General features: G+C 39.5%; 1 protein-coding gene across 1 annotated transcript in view; it reads left to right on the top strand.

Annotated features, from left to right (window-relative positions):
• GIGYF2 (GRB10 interacting GYF protein 2) overlaps positions 1 to 22,762 on the top strand; it is a 125,661-nt gene that overhangs the window by 86,931 nt on the left and 15,968 nt on the right. Inside the window, exons 16-22 of the mRNA XM_082658051.1 lie at positions 527 to 618; positions 1,678 to 1,785; positions 2,780 to 2,880; positions 4,553 to 4,653; positions 6,542 to 6,703; positions 7,886 to 8,044; positions 11,153 to 11,389. Of these exons, the coding sequence (XP_082514177.1) occupies positions 527 to 618; positions 1,678 to 1,785; positions 2,780 to 2,880; positions 4,553 to 4,653; positions 6,542 to 6,703; positions 7,886 to 8,044; positions 11,153 to 11,389 (960 nt within the window). The remainder of the gene's footprint in view (positions 1 to 526; positions 619 to 1,677; positions 1,786 to 2,779; positions 2,881 to 4,552; positions 4,654 to 6,541; positions 6,704 to 7,885; positions 8,045 to 11,152; positions 11,390 to 22,762) is intronic.

The following is a 22,762-nucleotide window of genomic DNA, read 5'->3' as shown; positions in this document are numbered from 1 at the left end:
ATTTTTTTTTTTTAAATGAATTTATTTATTTATTTATTTATTTATGGCTGAGCTGGGTCCCCGTTGCTGTGTGCGGGCCCTCTCCAGTTGCGGCGAGTGGGGGCCACGCCCCGTTGCGGTGCGCAGGCCTCTCACTGCGGTGGCCCCTCTTGATGCGGAGCACGGCTCCAGGCACGCAGGCTTCAGCAGTTGTGGCACATGGGCTCAGTAGTTGTGGCTCTCAGGCTCTAGAGCTCAGGCTCAGCAGTTGTGACGCACAGACCCAGTTGCTCTGCGGCATGCGGGATCCTCTCAGACCAGGGCTCGAACCTGCGTCCCCTGCATTGGCAGGCAGATCCTCAACCACTGTGCCTCCAGGGAAGCCCTGATTTGTTTTTTTAATAGGTGTTTTGGGTTTGGGGTGTAAAGGTGGGGCGGGATGTGAAGGTCTAGGATTCATTTTCCTTTCAGATATAAGTACTAAATTGCTTTTAGGCTCTTTCAGTTTATTCAGTGGTATTTCTTTCCTTCACCCCTTTACTCCCAGGGAGAGTTGGACCAGGAACGACTGACCAGGCAGCAGGAACTCACAGCCTTATACCAGATGCAGCACCTCCAGTATCAGCAGTTCTTAATACAGTAAGAGCAGTAATGCGGTTGGGTGCACTGCAGCACCAAAAGGGCCTTTAGATATAATCTGCTCCCAAATTTCACCGTTTACAGCAGAAAACTTAATAGGATACTTCAGTCTTCAAATCCAGCTAGTGGCATGTTACCATTATACATTCTAAGTTTGGTCTTACCTTGTTTCTTAAATACCAGAAGTTTGTAGAAGATGACACATAACTATAATTTTGCAAGATCTTTAGCTCCTAAAGCAACAATCAACAAACATTTTAAGAACTAAGTCTTCTAAATGGCTCAGCTTTGAATGCTGCAGAGAAAAGACAGATGAGGGGGCAGGAAAGAAGTAAAAGTTTATACTATTAGTAGTGGTATGGAATGATGGTAGTCACTTAGGTGTGGGTCCCTTTCATAGAAGAAGTAAGATTTGGTATCATCTGGTGCAGAGGTTGGCAAACTGGCTGGCTACCTGTTTTCATAAGCAGAGTTTTATTGGAACAGAGTCATACCCATTTGTTTGTGTATTATCTATGGCCACTTTTGCACTACAGAGGCAGAATTGAGTAGTTGTGAATGTCCTGCAAAGCCCAAAATATTTACTGTCTGGCTCTTTACAGAAAAAAAATTGTCCACCTCTGATCTAGTGAAAAAAAATCTTACCTAAAATTTTCCAAGCTGAAACGTATAAATTTGAGGATTTTTATACAAGTGATTTTATTTTTGCAAAGAGTTCTTCATGTGGAAATAGCTGTTAGTTTGAATCTGTTTTATTTCTCACTTGTTTTCTAATAAAAGGTTACTGTCATCTTAAGGGAACTTTCCAGTTTTGGGCATTTCATTAATTTTTTTTTTCCTGTTCTCTTTCCACTCAGAAGCATGCCATCTATTAGTTCAGTTCTTTCTAGAATAAAGTACAGAACTGTTTGTGTGGCTGTTATGAAGAATTGTAAAAATATATTTGATAGCTATTTCTAATGGTGTTTTTGTTGGGGGGGCCTGAACTTTGCTTTTAATGTCTCAGTAAAGTGAACTAAATGTGGATAGACAGGTTATACTGTGTTTTACTTTTTGAAGACAACAATATGCACAAGTTCTGGCTCAACAACAGAAAGCAGCACTGTCTTCCCAGCAGCAGCAACAGTTGGCACTTCTTCTCCAACAGTTCCAGGCACTAAAGATGAGGTTGGTGGTCGTTTCCATGATGTGTCACATTGTGTGTGTATGTTTTAAAGAAAGAGAGGAAAGGAAATTTTTTGTGTGTTGTGTGTAAAAATAGAATATAGGTTTTAAAAATAATAATAAGTAAAGCATTTATTTGGTCTTTTTACTCAGAGGATAAATTTTGAATAATAACCAAAGAATACTAAGAGCGCTTGAAAAGCAGTGTAGGCTCATGGAATCAGCAACAACAAAAAAATGTAGTCGAGAAGGTTAATCTCATTTTTACCTGTGATGTCTCAAGAAAGATATTAATGCCACACAGGGTTATAATTTTCCAGACCCAAAAGCCATTAAGGTAGGTCTAAGGAAAAGGAAATTATGCTAAAAGTCTTAAACTCCTGCTGTTTCAAGTTAACATTCAGGGTAGTATGTGTTGTGTCTCCTACAAGGAGATGGGCGAGGTGGTAGGTCTCCTGCACGCCTCCTGCAGCGGTGTCCGTCACTGCTGTTAAAAACTTTACTGTCCACTTTAACCAGAACCTTTTATATTTCTCTTTTGAGCCATAACCCATTCTGCAAGTAGGCAGGTTAGGTGTTCAGGTCTCCATTTTAAAGATGGGCAAACTGGGACTCAGAGTGGCTTGGTTGGACATAATACACAGAACACTTCAGAGACAGAATTAAAATGCAGACCTTTTGACTTAAGGTCTGTGAGTTTTTTCATGATAACATGATGCCTCTGTGACTCTCGTTGAGATATTCTGGATTTTTTAAAGACAGTACGCATATCCATTATTTGGAAATCAAAATTAGCTAATACCTCGAGGGTCCAGAGGTGTGATTACCTTGCCTCTATCCTTTTTCCTTTCCTAAATGTTTTGGTAGTGTTATGTTTTAGTTAAAACAATGAAGTTTTCTGGCCAAATAACCTCAGAAACCTACAAATAATCTGGAAATACCTCTTTATTTTCGTGGATGACAAGAACAAGTTAATTTTCTAATTTCCCTTTTGCAGAATATCTGATCAGAACGTCATTCCCTCAGTAACTAGGTCTGTGTCAGTGCCAGATACTGGTTCTATCTGGGAACTCCAGCCAACAGCCTCACAGCCTACAGGTAAAACCTTAGATTGGCCTTTAGTATAGCTTCAAGGATTTAGACTCGTATAACTTATAATTCCGTTTTTTTAAAAGCATATCAGTTTTTCGACGTGTTTTGTATTGGATATTAATAAAAAGTGAGTTTTTTGTTTTGTTTTGAAAATAGCTGTTAAGGAGTTGCTAGAAATTACTTAGTAGGTAGATTTCTTGAACTTGAGTCAGCCTCTCTTTCTTTATGTTGTTCTAACCACTGTAGAAAAGTCTTTTGAATTGTTTTTATTCTCTTCACCAGAGTGAGAAAAAGAGTAAGTTAAAAACATAAGTAACGATGATCTATTCTTTTGAGTCGAGGGCTGATGAGTAGTTTTAACACTGCAGGTACCCAGGAATTTTGGGAATAGAAAAGTCTACCCTTACCTCATTCGCTCATCTTTTTGCATCAAATGGGAAAATTTAGGGCTGGGATTTTTGAAACATTTTGATATTGGTGCAACGCTTCTGTTTCTTAAGGTGTGATCCATGCAGAGGTGTGGGTAGTTTGAACCATAGATAGTCCTTACAAGAGGTAAGGACCATGGGCTCTGATGGGATTTTCTTTGAACCATTGAGCCATTCATATCATAGTTCTCTTGCTAACATTGACCCTGGGGATTATGGCAGGAGAAGGACTGATTATTATCTCTTATCAGCTCAACTTCCCATGCTGTATGTACCTTATTTTTTCTTGGGAGTCATTTATAGTTGTTAGGATGTTAAAATAGTCTTCACTTTTTAAAAAGCTATAAATACCTTATTAAACGTTTTCTCTCTTCAGGTATGATCAATTAAGGTCCTTTACAAACAGTCCATTGGTTTTATGCAGACAATAATTTATAGTCCATAAATAGACTATAATAGGAATGTAGGAAATAGAGAATGCTGAAAAGTGGTGTCAGCAAACCTTACAGGCAATAGGAAAACAGGCTCAGAAGCCTTTATCTGTTCATTTACTTTGATATCAGACCCTGTGCTGCCTTTCAGGTCAGCAGGACCCAGTGTCATTTGTGAGACCTGCCTAGCCTTTCCAGAGTACTCCCAGCTCCAGCTGTACTTCTCTCTCTCTCTCTCTCTCTCTCTCTCTCTCTCTCATTGAAATGCAATTCATGTAACATAAAATTAACCATTTTAAGATGAACAATTTAGTGGCATTTAATACATTCACAATATTGTGCAACCACTGAGTTCTCTCTAGTTCTACAGCCATACCTCTCTTAACCCTTCTCTCCACTTCATATGCAGTAAGACGTTGTGTGGCTACTGGAAATACCGTTGGCTTTGGGATCTATATACACTGGGATTTAAATCCTGGCATGGCCATATGCTTGCCATGTGTCCTTGGGAATGTTACAAAACTACCTCTGACCCTTATTAGCTTGTTCATCTGTAAAAATGGGGATATGAACAGATATGGGTTGTTTTGAGGATGCAATTAGTTCCCAGTAAATGCCTGGTACTTTCTTCTAGATGTGTTGGAGGGTATTGATATAAACGAGAGCCCACTGGTAGTTCAGTCTCCTTAGAGCAGAACAGATACAGGTGATGGAGCTCATTCAGGGACAAGGAAACAGCTTTTTTCATTATGCTTCTGGATATTTAGCCATGTATGTAAGCTCTGACATGCCTCACTCTTTTCCCCTCCTGTCTTACAGTTTGGGAAGGTGGTAGCGTATGGGATCTTCCCCTGGACACCACCACTCCGGGACCTGCCCTTGAACAGCTTCAGCAGATGGAGAAGGCCAAGGCTGCAAAGGTCTGAAACTCATTCTTCCATAGCAGTGCATGCTTTCCAACCGCAGCTCGTAGACGTTTGTTTATTGATGTCTCTATTTCTCTAGCTACTTATACATGTTTCCTTTTAGTTCACGGCTACGTAGCTGGTTTAAGCACACTCATACTCTGTCATTATTGTGCCGCCTTCTCCCCAAAAAGACCTCACAACAATTTAAAGTAACAAGTTTAAATTAAATCAATTAAAATTGGTTTGTCGACACATTAATGATCATGGTGGTATGTTACGTTATTCATGGTATAAATTCTTGTAAGATCATAAGAAAATATCCACTACATAGCTTATTATAAGACCCTTGGTCTGAGGCTTGAGTTCCCACATTGAATCTTTATGGTGGTGTTTGTTTACGCCTCTTAGTGCCTAAGACATGCAGCTGAAAAGCTCAACATTAATACTACATTCTGTGTTCTATTCACATCTTCTGGAGGAGCTAGGAATCTTGAATTTTGGTTTTAGTACTTGTCAGAAGACGTTGTCTGTGAACCCTTAGTGTTATTGAAATGATTTCTGGGTTCTCATGCCTCCGAGAAAATCTTATTCCTATTTTATGTTTAGTGCATTCTTATCCCGAGGTAGTGACAGTATCCTTAGAGTGCCCAGAATATGAAATGAGTTCAGAGTCAGGATTTGTCTCCATATGAGTGACAGACCATAATTCAAACAATTCTTGAGTTTGTTCTTGTTCCATAGCACTTTGTGCTGGGAACACATAGATGATGAAAGTGTGCATTCTTGTCTGGTGTGTGTGTGTGTTGGGGGCGTTGGGAAGATGATGACACAGGCAAGCAACACAAGGAAGCACATGGGCCAGCTACCTAGCAGGAGAGGTGGGGATCAGGAATCGGGTGACACTTTGGATGGGTGGTAATACCTGAGCCCGTTTCACTTGAAGGGTAGTAGGATTTAGCTCAGTTGAAGGGTTTTGGGTTGACAGAGTAGAAGGAGGTGAAAATTAAACTGCAGTTGGAGGAAACAAGACCTGTAAAGGCTAGAAGTGTATGAGAACATCCTGGCACAGCAAACAGTTAAATAATTTGGTCCAGTCTAGAGCTAGTGTGGCTGAGGAATAAATGATGAGAGAGATTAAAGAAGATGAGGCAGGCCAATCAGGAGGATCCTTACCCGTGTCACGTTAAAGACTTAGGATTTATTTTCAAGGTGAAGGATGGTATTAAATGTAAGCCTGGGAGTGATTTTTTTTGGTGGAGGTTGGATGTTGAACTGGGGACTCTGGGCAAAATAGGATGCTGGGAAACCACGTAAGAGACTGTTAGGAATGTGGATGAGAAAGTAAAGGCCTGAATTATATGTGTGGCAATAGGACTGGAGATTAGGGGCTGGATTTGACTAGTATTGGGGAATTATACATGATAGAGTTTGTTAAGTGGTTGATCTTCAGATTTTAAAGAACTTCTGTAATTTTTCAACAAGGTTGCGGTTGAAACCTTGTTAGACACATTGTTAGATCTTCAATCAGAAAATCCTTTGTAGGGATGAGCAAAGAAACGCCATCCCAAGAGAATTCTGATGTTACTCTCAACACAGGCCACTCTCCCACATATAGGAGATGTGCAGTAGTAGTATGGAGCGAAGAGACAGGTAAAAAGTAGGGGTGAGTGCATCCAGCTTAGAAGAGCATAAAACTTTCTGGTTACTATGACATAGCAGAGCTTAGAGCTCTCACAGAGTTGCTTTCATCAGCCACTTGCGCTACACATTAACTGAGTGAATGGTGGTGTCTCCACCTTCCAGTGTCTGCACTGACCAGCTCCTAACAGTACTGGTCAGTGATGTTGGAGTGTTCTGTGCTTGGCCTCAAGTTTCTAAGAGCACCCTTGTGTAACCACAGCTAGAGCAGGAGAGAAGAGAGGCAGAAATGAGGGCAAAACGGGAAGAGGAGGATCGAAAGAGGCAAGAAGAACTCCGGAGACAACAGGAGGAAATTCTTCGGAGACAGCAGGAGGAAGAAAGGAAAAGGCGCGAGGAAGAAGAGCTTGCCCGAAGGAAACAGGTATGTCTGAGAACTCTGCTTGTACGATTAGCACTGAAGGAGGGCCTGCGGGACATCTTGCTCACTCCCGTCATTTCACAGGTCATAGTTCTCCTGGAGAAGGCTCCCCTAAGGCATCAGGGAGTTAGCAGGATTGGGATTAGAATTTTAGGAGACTCACTTCCCTTTAGGAAAAATGTCTGTCACCCACTAACACCCACTGGAGGGATATTCTTCAGTCCTAGTGACTCATTGGGGTTGATTGCTTCTACATATTTCCTGGGGTTTTATAAACCAGTTAGATTTCAGAAGTAATTAAGTCCTGAAGTATTTATAACCAGTGACACTGAATGTTTTTCATGTTTTGTGGCCACTTGTATTTCTTTTTTGGGAGTTCTTTATTATGTGCTTGGACCTTTTTCTACGGGGATTTTTAACGACCCATCTGAAAGAACCCACTCGGAAACAGCCCCAGTGTCTAGCCTTTGCTTCACATTTCCTTCTTGGTTTTGCCCTGAGAGGAACTCTGCAAAAAGGCGTCCACGTCCATGCTGAGGTTAGCTTAGACCTAGTAGTGTTTCGTAGAGTCACACTCCACATTAGCAATGTAAGGACTTCAAGAAGCATTGCAGTAAAGAGATCTGTTTAATTCTGTGTTGCTAATTATTTCTTCCTAAGTTATTTTGACAGTGAGACCCTTTTCTGTATATTTAATATCCGTGAGACTTTAGTTCTAGCAACGTGTTCTGAGACACGTGGCTTTATTCAATACTTTTGACTGGAAAACTTCTCTACCTCACCAGGCATTTTTGGTGGCTATGTTGGTTTGACTTCTCTATGCCTTAGGTTCTCATTTGATTAAAAAAATAGGGACTAATGGTAGCAACAGAGAAACCGAAGCCTGCGTCCTTTTTAGTGTTAATCAGGAAGTGATGTAGCTAATGTAGAAACCAGGATGGACTTTGCACGTAGTGCTGTTCAACTATTAATATTTTAAATACAAATTATTTTAACTCTTAATATACCTACTCCCCAGCTCACATATATACTTTTTGCCCTAGATCCTGGTTAGATACTTTTTATATATACTGTTAACAGGATCTTAGCAGCACATAGCCTGTTTCTTTCCAGATTATGATGTAATATATTAATTGAGATGCACGCACACGTGCGCACACACACTTGCTTTTTTTTTTAATTTAGGAGGAGGCTCTGCGACGCCAGAGGGAGCAGGAAATTGCATTACGGCGACAACGAGAAGAGGAAGAAAGACAGCAGCAAGAAGAAGCTCTTAGAAGACTGGAGGAAAGGAGAAGAGAAGAGGAAGAAAGGCGGAAGCAGGAAGAATTGTTACGCAAGCAGGTGATCAGATGGTTTGCTCTTCTCATTGCTTCTTTGAAGCTAGGAATTAGTGATTAAGAAAGTATTAGGATATTAGGAGAGCCTGTCTAAAACTTTTTCAGGTTGCTGCAAATTACCAAAAGAGATCTAACTGACTCTTAGTACTTTTGTGATAACCATCCCACATGTAATTATAAAAGCTGAACGAAATGTCAAGGAATCAAAACAAACAAAAAACGAGGGCACCAGAGAAAAATTGAAGGCCTGCTCTTAAAAAACCAAACGTGAGATCTGGAGGTTGACAACTTTTTGCCTTAGGGTACTCCCCAGTTCACACTTTTAGAGTGCACAGTTCCTTGCTGCTTAGTAAATCCATAAGTTGATGGCAGCGATGACCATTATCTGATTCTGCTGTAACCATGCCATTCTGCTGTTACGGGCAGCCAGAATCCCTAAAGCCTTTCATTTTAATGTTTAAGAACAGAGGTAGATTTTTTTTATTAGTAGATTTTCTTTTTAGATCAGTTGGAGATTTTCAGAAAAATTGGGATGATAGTGCAGTTTCCCCTATTATTATTTTACATTAGTATGGCACATTTGTTATAATAAACCAATATTGACACATTAATAAATCAATATTGATGGATTATTATTAACTGAAGACCATAGTTTATTAACGTTTCTTCAGCTTTCCCCCAGTGTCCCTTTTCTGTTCCAGGATCTTATCCAGAATATTTCATTTAGTTGTCATGTCTCCTTAGCTTGTTCTTGGCTGTGACAGTTTCTCAGACTTCCCTTGTTTTTGATGACTTTGGCAGTTTTAAGGAATACTGGTCAGTGGATTGTAGGGTAACACTCTATCGGAGTTTGTTTGAAGATTTTCTCACAATCAGACTGGAGTTATGGGTGTTTCAGAAGAAGATCACAGAAGTTAAGTACCATTTTCATCACATACCAAGGGTACATATTACTAACATGACTTATGGTTATTGATGTTGACATTGATCACCTGGCTGCAGTAGTGCTTGTCAGGTATCTCCACTGTAAAGTTACTCTTTTTCCCCCTTACTGTACTCTTTGGAAGGAAGTCACCATGTACAGCAGTCCACACTTAGGGGTGTAGTAGGTTTTTGTTTGTTGGTTGGATTGACACGAAGCTGGAGATTACCTGCTTTTGCTTAAGTTCTTGATTGAAACTCTTTGAGAAATCTAAATTCTTTAGAGGTAGATAGATAAGTTCCAGGTTAGATTCTTTGGTTTATTCATTTAACAGTTAATAGATTTTGTTAATATACTATATGCCAGTTGTTATGATTGTTTGCTGATAGAGTCCAAAACTTTTAAAGAAATTGTTTCTGTACTCAAGAAGCTCACAGACTATGTAGGTAATGATTTTACAAGAAATAAATGCCACATTTTGGATGCTTTCAGCTGAAAAATCAAAATATTCACCTAAAAATGGCTTAAACATTAGATAACGGTACTGCCTCACACATCAAGGTGTTCTTTGGAAATAAGGCAGTTAAACATGCATTTCAGTGACTCAGTGATATCATTAAGGATCCAGGTCCTTGGCATGCTTCTCCTCTGTCATCTCCTGGTGTGTTGACTTTTCCACCTGATGGTGCACACTCTGCTCTACCATTTCTTGGTATGTTGACCTTTTTTTTTGGCTGCAATGGGTCTTAGTTGTGGCACATGGGATCTTCATTGCAGTGCGTGGGCTCTTTGTTCCGGCACGCGGGCTTCTCTCTAGTTGTGGTGCGTTGGCTCAGTAGTTGCAGCTCGCAGGCTTAGTTGCCGGTGGCACGTGGGATCTTAGGTCCCCGACCAGGGATCAAAACCATGTCCCCTGCATTGGAAGGTGGATTCTTAACCACTGGACCACCAGGGAAATCCCGGTGTATTGACTTTTGAGTTCATATTTTTTGCCTAATGGTTAGGAGTTTTGGATATGATACCATACCCTGTACCCAAAAAGGGAGTGACTCTTCTCTCATGCTTCTTTCCTTTTGTCTGGGAAGAATATCTTTTCTGGAAGCATCCCTTTGGCCTAAATCACATCACATGGCTGTCCCTGTTTACACTGGAAGCTTAAAAAGCAAAATCTGGCATTTTAAACCTCTGATGTGACAGGAGGGTCTGTCTGCAAAGAAGCAACCTGGAAGGAATTTTTGCTGGATAGGTAGTAACAGTTGCTGCCACAGATGGGCTAAGAGCAGACAGAGAGAGGAGGACAAGGTATACTTGGGCATAATCAAAAGGCAGAGGGGAAGTCTACCTCCTGAAGGCTAGGGAAGTACTCGTAGAGTGGCTGGTGTCTGCCCTGAGTTCTGGAGAATGGAGGGGAATGTGCTGTCTGGATAAGCTAGGCAGGGGTCCCCAACCCCCGGGATCTAATGCCTGATGCTCTGAGGTGGAGTGGATATAATAATAACAGAAATAAAGTGCACAATAAATGCAATGAGCTTGAATCATCCCGAAGCCACCTCACCGCCACCCCCAGTCCTTGGAAAAATTATCTTCCACGAAAACGGTCCCTGGTGCCAAAAAGGTTGGGGACCGCTGAGCTCTAGAGCACTGCAGGTGCAGTAATCAGACTGCACGGAGGAAGGCCAAGAAAATTCCACGGGGCACATGGAATGGTTTTGAGGGAGGGAAGCAGAAGGAAAATGAGCCAGGGTACTGCAGAAAGTAGTAGAGGGGTAGAGGATGGGTCAAAGAGAGACCTTCCAAGGGGCCTGTGAGCCATAACGGGTGAGAACCTGGCATGGAATTAAGTGGTTTTGTAAAGTTGCTTTGGGTCCGGAACTGGCTGAGGCTTGCCTGGTAATCTGTATTCTTGCAGGTCCTGACAGCTCTTTGCACTCAGCACCCTGAAAAGCTATCTCTGCCTCAATGTTGGAACAGTTTCCAAGAGACTTGCCTGCAGTTTGTGGTGATCTCTAAGAGATCAGTACTTACACAGATGTTCAAAGTGACATTCCTTTTATGTAGAAATTAGCAAATAAATTAAACATGATAATTATCCTGTAAGCATGCCTCTGACTGAAGCCTTGAAAAGTGATTCAGATTTTTTTTTTAAAACACAGTTAAATTTTATTATCATTTACTTTTCCTTCTGGGAAGGAAGAGGAGGCTGCGAAATGGGCCCGGGAAGAAGAAGAAGCCCAGCGTCGATTAGAGGAGAACCGGCTGCGAATGGAAGAGGAGGCAGCCAGACTCCGGCACGAGGAGGAGGAACGGAAGAGGAAAGAGCTGGAGCTCCAGCGGCAGAAGGAGTTAATGCGCCAGAGGCAGCAGCAGCAAGAGGCTCTCCGGAGGTTGCAGCAGCAACAGCAGCAGCAACAGCTGGCGCAGATGAAGGTAGAGCCTAGACACCAGCTAGACCACGCCAGACCATCCGTAGGAGCTACTTGTTAGCGTTTTTTTTAGTTAAGTAGGTGCTGGCAGTGCAGTAGCAGTGAAACAGTGTACATTTTTTATGTTAAATATTGCTTGCTACCTTCGTTTTTTGATCAAGGAAACAATACGATGCATTGTACTTTGTGTTAGGCATTTTAAACAAGGGAAGAATAAATAAAAGAGGGTAGGACACGAGCAGTGATGCAGGCACAACCAAGTAAGTCTGTATGGTTCATAAATTTAAACATTGGAGTGCCTACTCTGTATCATTTCAGCACTGCTAAGACAAAGATAAATGAGACAAGGCAACTGTCCTCAGAGAGCTCATAGACTTAGGAGGGCAAGAAACATAAACATTTGGATGTGTAAGCGGGAACCATCATACAGGGCTTGAAACATAGCTGACTGTGGGGGTTTATTGAAAGTTGGATTGAGGTGATGTGTGCAAAATGTTGTTTTAGGAGGATTCAAAGCATTATTTGAAATAAGTAGAAAGTGAGACTGGGAGACCAGTAAAGAGAGTGTGATGGTGGTGGTAAGAATGAGTAGGGCCAGAGGATGAGAATTGGCATAATAGCAATCAGCAAGACTTAGTGGTTCTCTGGATCTGAGGGACAAGGGCAGAAGTTGGAATGGCTCTTAGATGGTAAGCCTCCAATGACTGGGAAAGCAGTGGGACTGTTGGTGAACTCTGAGTAATTGGAGAGGGAGAAGCAGGTTTATGGTAGAGTCTGCATAACTTCTCGTGGGGTGTATGGCTAGCCATAAGGCTTAGTGTCTGTCCCCTGTCTTCAGGGAGCTCATGGGATAAAGACATAAACAGAAAATTAGAATACAGGGGGGTGGGTGTAGTAAGAGAGGGGGCATGAAGCAGTAATTCTCAGGGTGTGATCACCTGGGAATTGGTTAGGAATGCGCATTCTTGGGCCCTACCCCAGACCTACTGAATCAGAACCTCTTAGGACTGGGACCCAGCAATCTTGTTTGAATAAGCCCTCCAGGGATTCTGCTGCTCACTAATATGTGAGAACCACTGTCCACCTGAGAAGTTAGGGAAGGCTTCCTGAAAGAAGATAACTTCTAAACCTGAGTCATTAAGGGAGGGAAAAATTAAATTTAAAGAAAAAAAAAAAAGTCAGACAGTTTGGGGAATAGAGGGTGTTTGTGAGAGCAGACTGAAGTTGCTGGAGAGTGAGGTATGAGATAAGTGTGGGCAGGGTTCGTATCACCATGGGCTGTATATACTCTATTAAGAAATTAGGACCTAGAGTGGTAAAAAGAATTTTCAGCTAGGAAATAACACTGCTAGATTTACAGGAGGGAATAAGTCACTTTGAGAGCTAAATAGGAGATGGACTTGAACAAAACTGGAGGTCAGTAGACCAGTTGAGAGGGGGTGATGGAGTTGTCTAGGCAAGGAATAGAAAAGTTTGATCTAAGCCTAGGGGTGGCAAGATTGGAAAGGAGGAGTTGGAGAAGCTGCTAATAACTGAGTGCTTGCTTTGTGTCAGGCACGTACTGACAGTTTTCCATTTTTTTTTCACAACCACCCTTATAAAGCTTAGGTATTAATACCTGGTGTTTTACCAAAGAGGAGAAATGTTAAGAAGCTAAGTCGCTTGCCTTGGGTCCAGCTGAGAGTTGATAGCACTGCCCTGTATTAGAACCCATGAGTCTATGGCTCCAGGGCCTCGAAAAGGCTGTCAAAAGACTTTCTTAAGAGGCCCTACATCCCAGGATGTGGTGACTGATCAGAATATGAGGGTGAGAGAGAAGACAAAGGCAGGGGTAACTTCCAGATCTCTAACTTTTCTGTGTCTTTTGTTTGTCTGGTTTTGCCCTCCTATTCTCCCGTGAAGACTGTAGAGCTACTTTATGGATAAGCATTCTGATTGAAGATAAAGAGCTCAAGATGGTTATGAGGAATTGCTGAAGGCTCTCGTGAGAAAAAAGCTTTTTAAAACGGCTTTGTTTAGATATAATTCACATACCATGCAAGTCAATCAGTTAAAGTATACAATTCAGTGGTTTTTAGCATATTTATAGATAGGTGCAGCCATCAACACAATAGATTTTAGAACATTTTCATTACCACCCCCCAAACCCTCTAACTGTCACACCCCAGCCCCTATTTTCCCCTAACTTAGGGCTAAGTAACCCCTCATCTACTTTCTGTCTTTATTCTGTCTTGCCTATTTCTAGACATCTCAGATCAATGGAATCATATAATATGTGGTCTTTTGTGACTGGCTTCTTTCATTTAGCATAATGTTTTAAGGTTCTTGTAACATATATCAGTACTTTTCCCCCTTTTTTATAGTTGAATAATATTCCATTATGTGGATATGCCAGATTCTGTGTATTCATTCATCAGTTGATGGACATTTGAGCTGTTTCTACCTTTTGGCTTTTATGACTACTGCTGCGTTAAATATTCATGTACAAGTTTTATGTGGATATATACACACACACACATATATATATATATATATTTAGAAGTGTAATTCCTGGGTCATATAATAACAGTGTGTTTACTGGTTTGAGGAACTGCCAGACTGTTTTCCAAAGTGGCTGCACCATTTTACGTTGAGTGTATGAGGGTTCAAGTTTCTCCACATCCTCATCAACCCATATTATCTGACTTTTTGATTATAGCCATCCTAGTAGGTGTGAAGTGAGAACTTGTGATTTTGGTTTGCATTTCCCTGGTGACTTGTGATGTTGAGCATGTTTTTATGTATTTATCGACCATTTGTATATCTTCTTTGAAGAAATGTCTATTTAAATCCTTTGCCTATTTTTTTAAATTAATTAATTAATTTTATTTATTTATTTTTGGCTGCGTTGGGTCTTCCTTGCTGCGTGCATGCTTTCTGTAGTTGGGGTGAGCGGGGGCTACTCTTCGTTGCAGTGCGTGGGCTTCTCATTGCATTGGCTTCTCTTGTGAGGAGCACGGGCTCTAGGCACACGGGCTTCCGTAGTTGTGGCTCACGGGCTCTAGAGCGCAGGCTCAGTAGTTGCAGTGCACGGGCTTAGTTGCTCCGCGGCATGTGGGAACTTCCCGGACCAGGGCTTGAACCCTTGTCCCCTGCTGCATTGGCAGGCGGATTCTTAACCACTGCGCCACCAGGGAAGCCCTCCTTTGCCTATTTTTAAACTGGGTTGTCTTTTTCTTACTGAGTTTTTTAAGAGTTCTTTATATGTTCAATATTTAAGTTCTGTATCAAATGATTTAAAAATACTTTCTATTATTTGTTTTTTTTCACCTCCATATCTATAGTGTCCTTTGATGCACAAAAGTTTTAATTTTTTTTTTTTTTTTTCCGTACGCGGGCCTCTCACTGTTGTGGCCTCTCCCGTTGCGGAGCACAGGCTCCGGACGCGCAGGCTCAGTGGCCATGGCTCACGGGCCCAGCCGCTCCGCGGCATGTGGGATCTTCCTGGACCTGGGCACGAACCCGTGTCCCCTGCATCAGCAGGCGGACTCTCAACCACTGCGCCACCAGGGAAGCCCAAAAGTTTTAAATTTTGATGAAGTCCAAATTACTTACTTTTGTTGTTGTTGCTTGTGCTTTCGTTGTCATATCTAAGAATTGCTAAATCTGAGGTCATAAAGTTTACAGAATCCCATGTTTTCTTCTAAGACTTTGTAGTTTTAGCTCTTTGATCCATTTTGAGTTAATTTTTGTAAATTATGTGAGGTAAGGGTTTGACTTCATTCTTTTGCATGTGATTTATTTGGTTGTCCTAGCACCATTTGTTGAAAAAACTGTTCTTTGTCCACTGAATGGCTGTGGTGCTCGTCTTAAAAATTAGGCATGTGGGTTCATTTCTGCACTCTGAATTCTAGTCAGGTGATCTGTATGATCGCTATGCTAGTAACACACTGCTTTGACATTACTATTGCTTTGTAGTTAAGTTTGAAATCAGTGTGAGTCCTCCAAATTTGTTCTTTTTTTTCCATATTGTTTTGGCTCTCCTGTGTTTCAATTCCATATGAATTTTAGAATGAGTTTGTCAGTTTTCACAAAGAAGCCAACTGGGATTCTGATAGGGATTGCATTAACTCTGTAAGATCAGTTTGGGGAGTTTTGACATCTTAACAATATTAAGTCTTCTAATCCATAAACATGGGATGTTTTTATATTTATTTAGATCTTCTTGAATTTCTTTTCAGTATTTTATAGTTTTTAGAGTATAACTTTTCTACTTCTTTTGTTAAATTTATTCTTAAGTATTTTGCCTTTCTGATGGTATTATAAATGGAATTTTCAAAATTTCATTTTCAGATTGTTCTTTGCAAGTGTATAGATGTACAGTTGATTTTTGTATATTGAGCTTGTATTCTGAAATCTTGCTGGACTGGTTAATTAATAGTGTCTTAGTGGATTCATTAGGATTTTCTGTACACAAGATCATGTTATCTGCAAATAGAGGTAGTTTTACTACTTTTTCCCCCAGTCTTTTATTTCTTTTTCTTGCCTGATTGCCCTGGCTAGAACCCCAGTACAGTGTTTAATAGAAATGGCAAGTGTGAATGTTCTTGTCTTATTTCCGATCTTGGGTTGATGTGGGGGAACACATCCAGTCTCTCACCATTAAATTTAATGTTAGCTGTGTGTTTTTTGTAGATGCCCTTCGTTAGGCTGAAGGAGGTGAGGATTTTTATGTCCATGTTCATAAGAGGTATTTGTCTGTAGTGTGTGTTTGTTTTCCCCTTGTGATTTCTTTGGTTTTGGTGTCAGGGTAATGCTGGCCTTGAAGAATGAGTCAGGAAATGTTCCCTCCAATTTTTTGGAAGTGTTTGTGAAGAATTTGTATTAATTCTTTAAATGCTTGGTAGAGTTCAGTGGTGATGAAACCATTTGTGCTTGGGCTTTTATTTGTGGATAGTTTTTTGATTACTAATTCCATGTCTTTACTTCTAATAGGTCTATTTGGATCATCTGTTTCTTCTTGAGTTAGTTTTGGTTAGTTTATATCTTTATAGAAATCTGTCTTTTTCATCTAGATTATCTAATTGATTGGCAAGCACTTGTTCATAGTATTCCTTTGTATTTCTTTTTGTTCCTGTAAGATCAGTAGTGATGTGCTTCTTTTATTTCTGATTGTAGTAATTTGAGTCTGTTGGGGTTTTTTCCTCATGGACAATCAGGTTAAGTCGGTTTTGTTGATATTTTTAGAGAACTGGTTTTTGGTTTCATTGATTTTTTTCTCTTATCTAGTTCACTAATTTCTTCTTTCATCTTTATTATTTCTTGCCTTCTGCTTGCTGTAAGTTTAGTTTGCTCTTTTTCTCTAGTATCTCAGGGTAGAAGGTTAGTTTTTTATTCATTTGATATCTTTCTTCTTTCTCAATTAGGCATTTGCAGTTATAAATTGCTTTAGCTGCTACCCATAAGTTTTGATTTCTTCTTTGATCCATTGGTTATTTAGGAGTGTTTTAGTTTCACTTATTTGAGAGTTTCCAAAATTTGTTTCTTACTCATTTCTAATTTTGTTCCATTGTGATCAGAGAACATACTTTGTATATTTCTATTCTTTTAAATGAATTATTGAAGTTTAGTTTTATGTCTTAGAATAAAGTTTTATTTCTGGCATAAAGTTTTACCTTCTTTAGGTCTATCCTGAAGAATGTTCCATGTTCACTTGAGAAGAACGTATAGTCTACTCTTGTTGAGTGGAGTGTTCAATAGATGTTTACTAGGTCTAGTCAGTTTATAGCGTTGTTCAAGTCTTCTAGTTCCTCATTGATCTTGTAGTTGTTTTGCCTCTTACTGAACGTGGAGTATTGAAGTCTCGAAGTATTACTGTTGAATTGTATATCTCCTTCTATTTCTGCCATTTCTTGCTTCATGTATTTTGGTGCTCTCTTGTTAGGTGCATATATGTTTATAATTGTTATATATGTTCCTGCTGGATTGACCCTTTTATTATCATAAAATGTTCCTCTTTATCTCTATTAACATTTTTTTTGTTTTAAAGTATGTTTTGTCTGATAATGGTATAGTGATTCCAGCTCTCTTCTGGTTGCTGTTTGCCTGATAAATCTTTGTTTATTCTTTTACTTTTGATCTGTTTATACCTTTGAATATAAATTACGTCTTTTTTAGACAGTATAGTTCAATCTTATTTTCTTATCCAGTCTGATAATCTCTGCCTTTTTATTGGATTCTTTAACCTGTTCACATTTAATGATATTATTGATATAGTTGGATTTATATCTGCCATTTAACTTTCTGTTTTTTACATCCTTTCTGTTTCTCTGTTCTTCTTTTACTGCTTCTTTTTGCGTTAAGTAAATTATTTTCTAATGTAGCATTTTAATATCCTTAATGATTTTCATCACTGTATTTTCCAGTTTGACACAGATATGCTACTCTCTTAAAGCTCTGTTCCTTTTTTCTCCTTTTTGTAGTATTTTTGTTGTATCACATCTTGTAAATGTTACAAATGCAATGATAAAATGTTATATTTATTCCTTTATATTGTCTCTTAAAGACGCTGAGAGAAGGGAAGCAAGTATGTATGTATAGCTTTCATTATATAACCTTATTTATCATTTCTGCTTCTCTTAAATTGTACCTGTGGATTCAAGTTACCATATGGAGTCATTAGCTTACTACAGCTTTGTTTTCACTTAACTCCTTTGTGCCATTTTTGACATATTAGATTTTTGTATGTTATAGGTCCAACTATATATATATACATTGTTTTATACGGTTGCTTTTAAAATCAGTTAAAAGAGGAAGAAATGTACATGTACTACTGTTTTTTATAATTATATAATTAATTTTATTGGTGCTCTTCGCTTTCTCATGCGGATTCAGACTATTTTCTAGGGTCACTTGCTTTTAGCCTGAAGAACTTCCTTTAGTATTTCTTGTAAGGTGAGTCTGCTGGCAACAGATTTTCTAATTTTATCTGGGAATGTCTTTATTTCTCCTTCATTTTTGAAAAGTAGCTTTACTGAATATAGAAATCTTGGTTGACAGTTTTTGTTCATTTGAAGACTTTGAATATCTTATCCCACTGCCTTCTGGCCTTCATTGTTTCTGATGAGAAGTCAGATGTTGATTTTATTGGGATTCCCTAGTAAGTGATAATTTGTTTTTCCTCCTTATTGCTGCTTTCAAGATTTTCTCCTTGTTTTTGGCTTTCAGCGTTTTTACCATGATAATGTCTATTTGTGGATCTCTTTGGGTTTATCCTATTGGGAGTTTGTTCAGCTTCTTGGATATGTAGATTAATGTTTTTTCTATAAATTTGAGATTTAGGTCACAATTTTTCTGCTCCTCTTTCCTCTTCTTCTGATACTTGCATTGTGCACATGTTGGTGCACTCAGTGGTATCTCACATTTCTCTAAGGCTCTCCATTTTTCTTTATTCTTTTTTTCTCTGTTCTTTGGATTGCATAATCTCTGTTGCTCTCTCTTCAAGTTCACTAAATTCTTTTGCCAGTTCAGATATACTTTTGAGCTCCTGCAGTGATTTTTCATTTCAGTTATTACGTTTTTGAACTCCAGAATTTCCTTTTGGTTCTTTTTTTTTTTTTTATGTGGTACGCGGGCCTCACTGTTGTGGCCTCTCCCGTTGCGGAGCACAGGCTCCGGACGCGCAGGCTCAGCGGCCATGGCTCACGGGCCCAGCCGCTCCGCGTCATGTGGGATCCTCCTGGACCGGGGCACGAACCCGTGTCCCCTGCATCGGCAGGCGGACTCTCAACTACTGCGCCACCAGGGAAGCCCTAGTTATCCATTTTATACATATTAGTGTATATATGTCAATCCCAATCTCCCAATTCATCACACCACCACCCCACCCTCCTGCCGCGTACCCCCCCCTTGGTGTCCATACATTTGTTCTCTACATCTGTGTCTCAATTTCAACCCTGCAGATTGGTTCATCTGTACCATTCTAGGTTCCACATATATGTGTTAATATATAATATCTGTTTTTCTCTTTCTGACTTACTTCACTCTGTATGACAGTCTCTAGATTCATCCACATCTCTACAAGTGACCCAGTATCGTTCCTTTTTATGGCTGAATAATATTCCATTGTATATATGTACCCCGTCTTCTTTATCCATTCGTCTGTCGATGGGCATTTAGGTTGCTTCCATGACCTGGCTATTGTAAATAGTGCTGCAGTAAACATTGGGGTGCATGTGTCTTTTTGAATTATGGTTTTCTCAGGGTATATGCCCAGTAGTGGGATTGCTGGGTCATATGGTAATTCTATTTTTCATTTTTTAAGGAACCTCCATACCGTTCTCCATAGTGGCTGTATCAATTTACATTCCCATCAACAGTGCAAGAGGGTTCCCTTTTCTCCACACCCTCTCCAGCATTTGTTGTTTGTAGATTTTCTGATGATGCGCATTCTAACTGGTGTGAGGTGATACCTCATTGTAGTTTTGATTTGCATTTCTCTAATAATTAGCGATGTTGAGCAGCTTTTCATGTGCTTCTTGGCCATCTGTATGTCTTCTTTGGAGAAATGTTTATTTAGGTCTTCTGCCCATTTTTGGATTGGGCTGTTTGTTTTTTTAATATTGAGCTGCATGAGCTGTTTATATATTTTGGACATTAATCCTTTGTCCATTGATTCGTTTGCAAATATTTTCTCCCATTCTGAGGGTTGTCTTTTTGTCTTGTTTCCTTTGCTTTGCAAAAGCTTTTAAGTTTCATTAGGTCCCATTTGTTTATTTTTGTTTTTGTTTCCATTACTCTCGGAGGTGGATCAAAAAAGATCTTGCTGTGATTTATGTCAAAGAGTGTTCCTCCTGTGTTTTCCTCTAATAAGAGTTTTATACTGTCCGGTCTTACATTTAGGTCTCTAATCCATTTTGAGTTTATTTTTGTGTATGGTGTTAGGGAGTGTTCTAATTTCATTCTTTTACAAGTAGCTGTCCAGTTTTCCCAGCACCACTTATTGAAGAGACTGTCTTTTCTCCATTGTATATCCTTGCTTCCTTTGTCATAGGTTAGTTCACCACAGGTGCGTGGGTTTATCTCTGGGCTTTCTATTCTGTTCCATTGATCTATATTTCTGTTTTTGTGACAGTACCATATTGTCTTGATTACTGTAGCCTTGTAGTATAGTCTGAAGTCAGGGAGTCTGATTCCTCCAGCATCATTTTTTTCCCCTCAAGACTGCTTTGGCTATTTGGGGTCTTCTGTGTCTCCATACAAATTTTAAGATTTTTTTTGTTCTAGTTCTGTAAAAAATGCCATTGGTAGTTTGATAGGGATTGCACTGGATCTATAGATTGCTTTGGGTAGTTAGTCATTTTCACAATATTGATTCTTCCAATCCAAGAACATGGTGTATCTCTCCATCTGTTTGTGTCATCTTTAATTTCTTTCATCAGTGTCTTATAGTTTTCTGCATACAGGTCTTTTGTCTCCCTAGGTAGGTTTATTCCTGGGTATTTTATTCTTTTTGTTGCAATGGTAAATGGGAGTGTTTCCTTAATTTCTCTTTCAGATTTTTCGTCATTAGTATATAGGAATACAACAGATTTCTGTGCATTAATTTTGTATCCTGCTAGTCTACCAAATTCATTGATTAGCTCTAGTAGTTTTCTGGTAACATCTTTAGGATTCTCTATGTATAGCATCATGTCATCTACAAACAGTGACAGTTTTACTTCTTCTTTTCTGATTTGGATTCTTTTTATTTCTTTTTATTCTCTGATTGCCATGGCTAAGACTTCCAAAACTATGTTGAATAATAGTGGTGGGAGTAGACATCCTTGTCTTGTTTCTGATCTTAGAGGAAATGCTTTCAGTTTTTCACCGTTGAGAATGATGCTTGCTGTGGGTTTGTTGTATATGTTCTTTATTATGTTGAGGTAGGTTCCCTCTCTGCCCACTTTCTGGAGAGTTTTTATCGTAAGTGGGTGTTGAATTTTGTCAAAAGCGTTTTCTGCATCTATTGAGATGATCATAGGGTTTTTATTCTTCAGTTTGTTAATATGGTGTATCACATTGATTGATTTGCATATATTGAAGAATCCTTGCATCTCTGGGATAAATCCCACTTGATCATGGTGTATGATCCTTTTAATGTGTTGTTGGATTCTGTTTGCTAGTATTTTGTTGAGCATTTTTGCATGTATATTCATGAGTGATATTGGTCTGTGATTTTCTTTTTTTGTAATATCTTTGTCTGGCTTTGGTATCAGGGTGGCCTCATAGAATGAGTTTGGGAGTGTTCCTTCCTCCGCAATTTTTTGGAAGAGTTTGAGAAGGACGGGTGTTAGCTCTTCTCTAAATGTTTGATAGAATTCACCTGTGAACTCATCCAGTCCTGGACTTTTGTTTGTTGGAAGATTTTTTTTTTTTAAATAAATTTATTTTTATTTATTTATTTTTGGCTGTGTTGGGTCTTCGTTGCTGCGCCCGGGCTTTCTCTACTTGTGGCGAGCGGGGGCTGCTCTCCGTTGCGGTGTGCGGGCTTCTCATTGCAATGGCTTCTCTTGTTGTGGAGCACGGGCTCTAGGCGTGCAGGCTTCAGTAGTTGTGGCGCACAGGCTTAGTTGCTCCGCGGCATGTGGGATCTTCCCAGACCAGGGCTCGAACCCGTGTCCTCTGCACTGGCAGACAGATTCTTAACCACTGAGTCACCAGGGAAGCCCTGTCAGAAGATTTTTAATCAGAGTTTCAATTTCCTTACTTGTGATTGGTCTGTTCATATTTTCTGTTTCTTCCTGGTTCAGTCTGGGAAGCTTATACCTTTCTAAGAATTTGTCCATTTCTTCCAGGTTGTCCATTTTATTGGCATAGAGTTGCTTGTAGTAGTCTCTTAGGTTGCTTTGTATTTCTGTGGTGTCTGTTGTAACTTCTCCTGTTTCATTTCTAATTTTATTGATTTGAGTCCTCTCCCTCTTTTTCTTGATGAGTTTGGCTAATGGTTTATCAATTTTGTTTATCTTCTCAAAAGAACCAGCTTTTAGTTTTATTGATCTTTGCTATTGTTTTCTTTGTTTCTGTTTCATTTATTTCTGCTCTGATATTTATGATTTCTTTCCTTCTGCTAACTTTGGGTTTTGTTTGCTCTTCTTTCTCTAGTTCCTTTAGGTGTAAGGTTAGATTGTTTATTTGAGATTTTTCTTGTTTCTTGAGGTAAGCTTGTATTGCTACAAACTTCCCTCTTAGAACTGCTTTTGCTGCATCCCATAGGTTTTGGATCATCGTGTTTTTGTTGTAATTTGTCTCTAGGTATTTTTTGATTTCCTCTTTGATTTCTTCAGTGATCTCTTGGTTATTTAGTAATGTATCGTTTAGCCTCTCTGTGTTTGTGTTTTTTACGTTTTTTCCCCTGTAA

This window comes from Grampus griseus (assembly GCF_964374135.1).
Source record: "Grampus griseus genome assembly, chromosome: 7".
Classification (NCBI taxonomy): Eukaryota; Metazoa; Chordata; class Mammalia; order Artiodactyla; family Delphinidae; genus Grampus; species Grampus griseus.
This window is presented reverse-complemented; position numbering and strand designations above follow the sequence as displayed.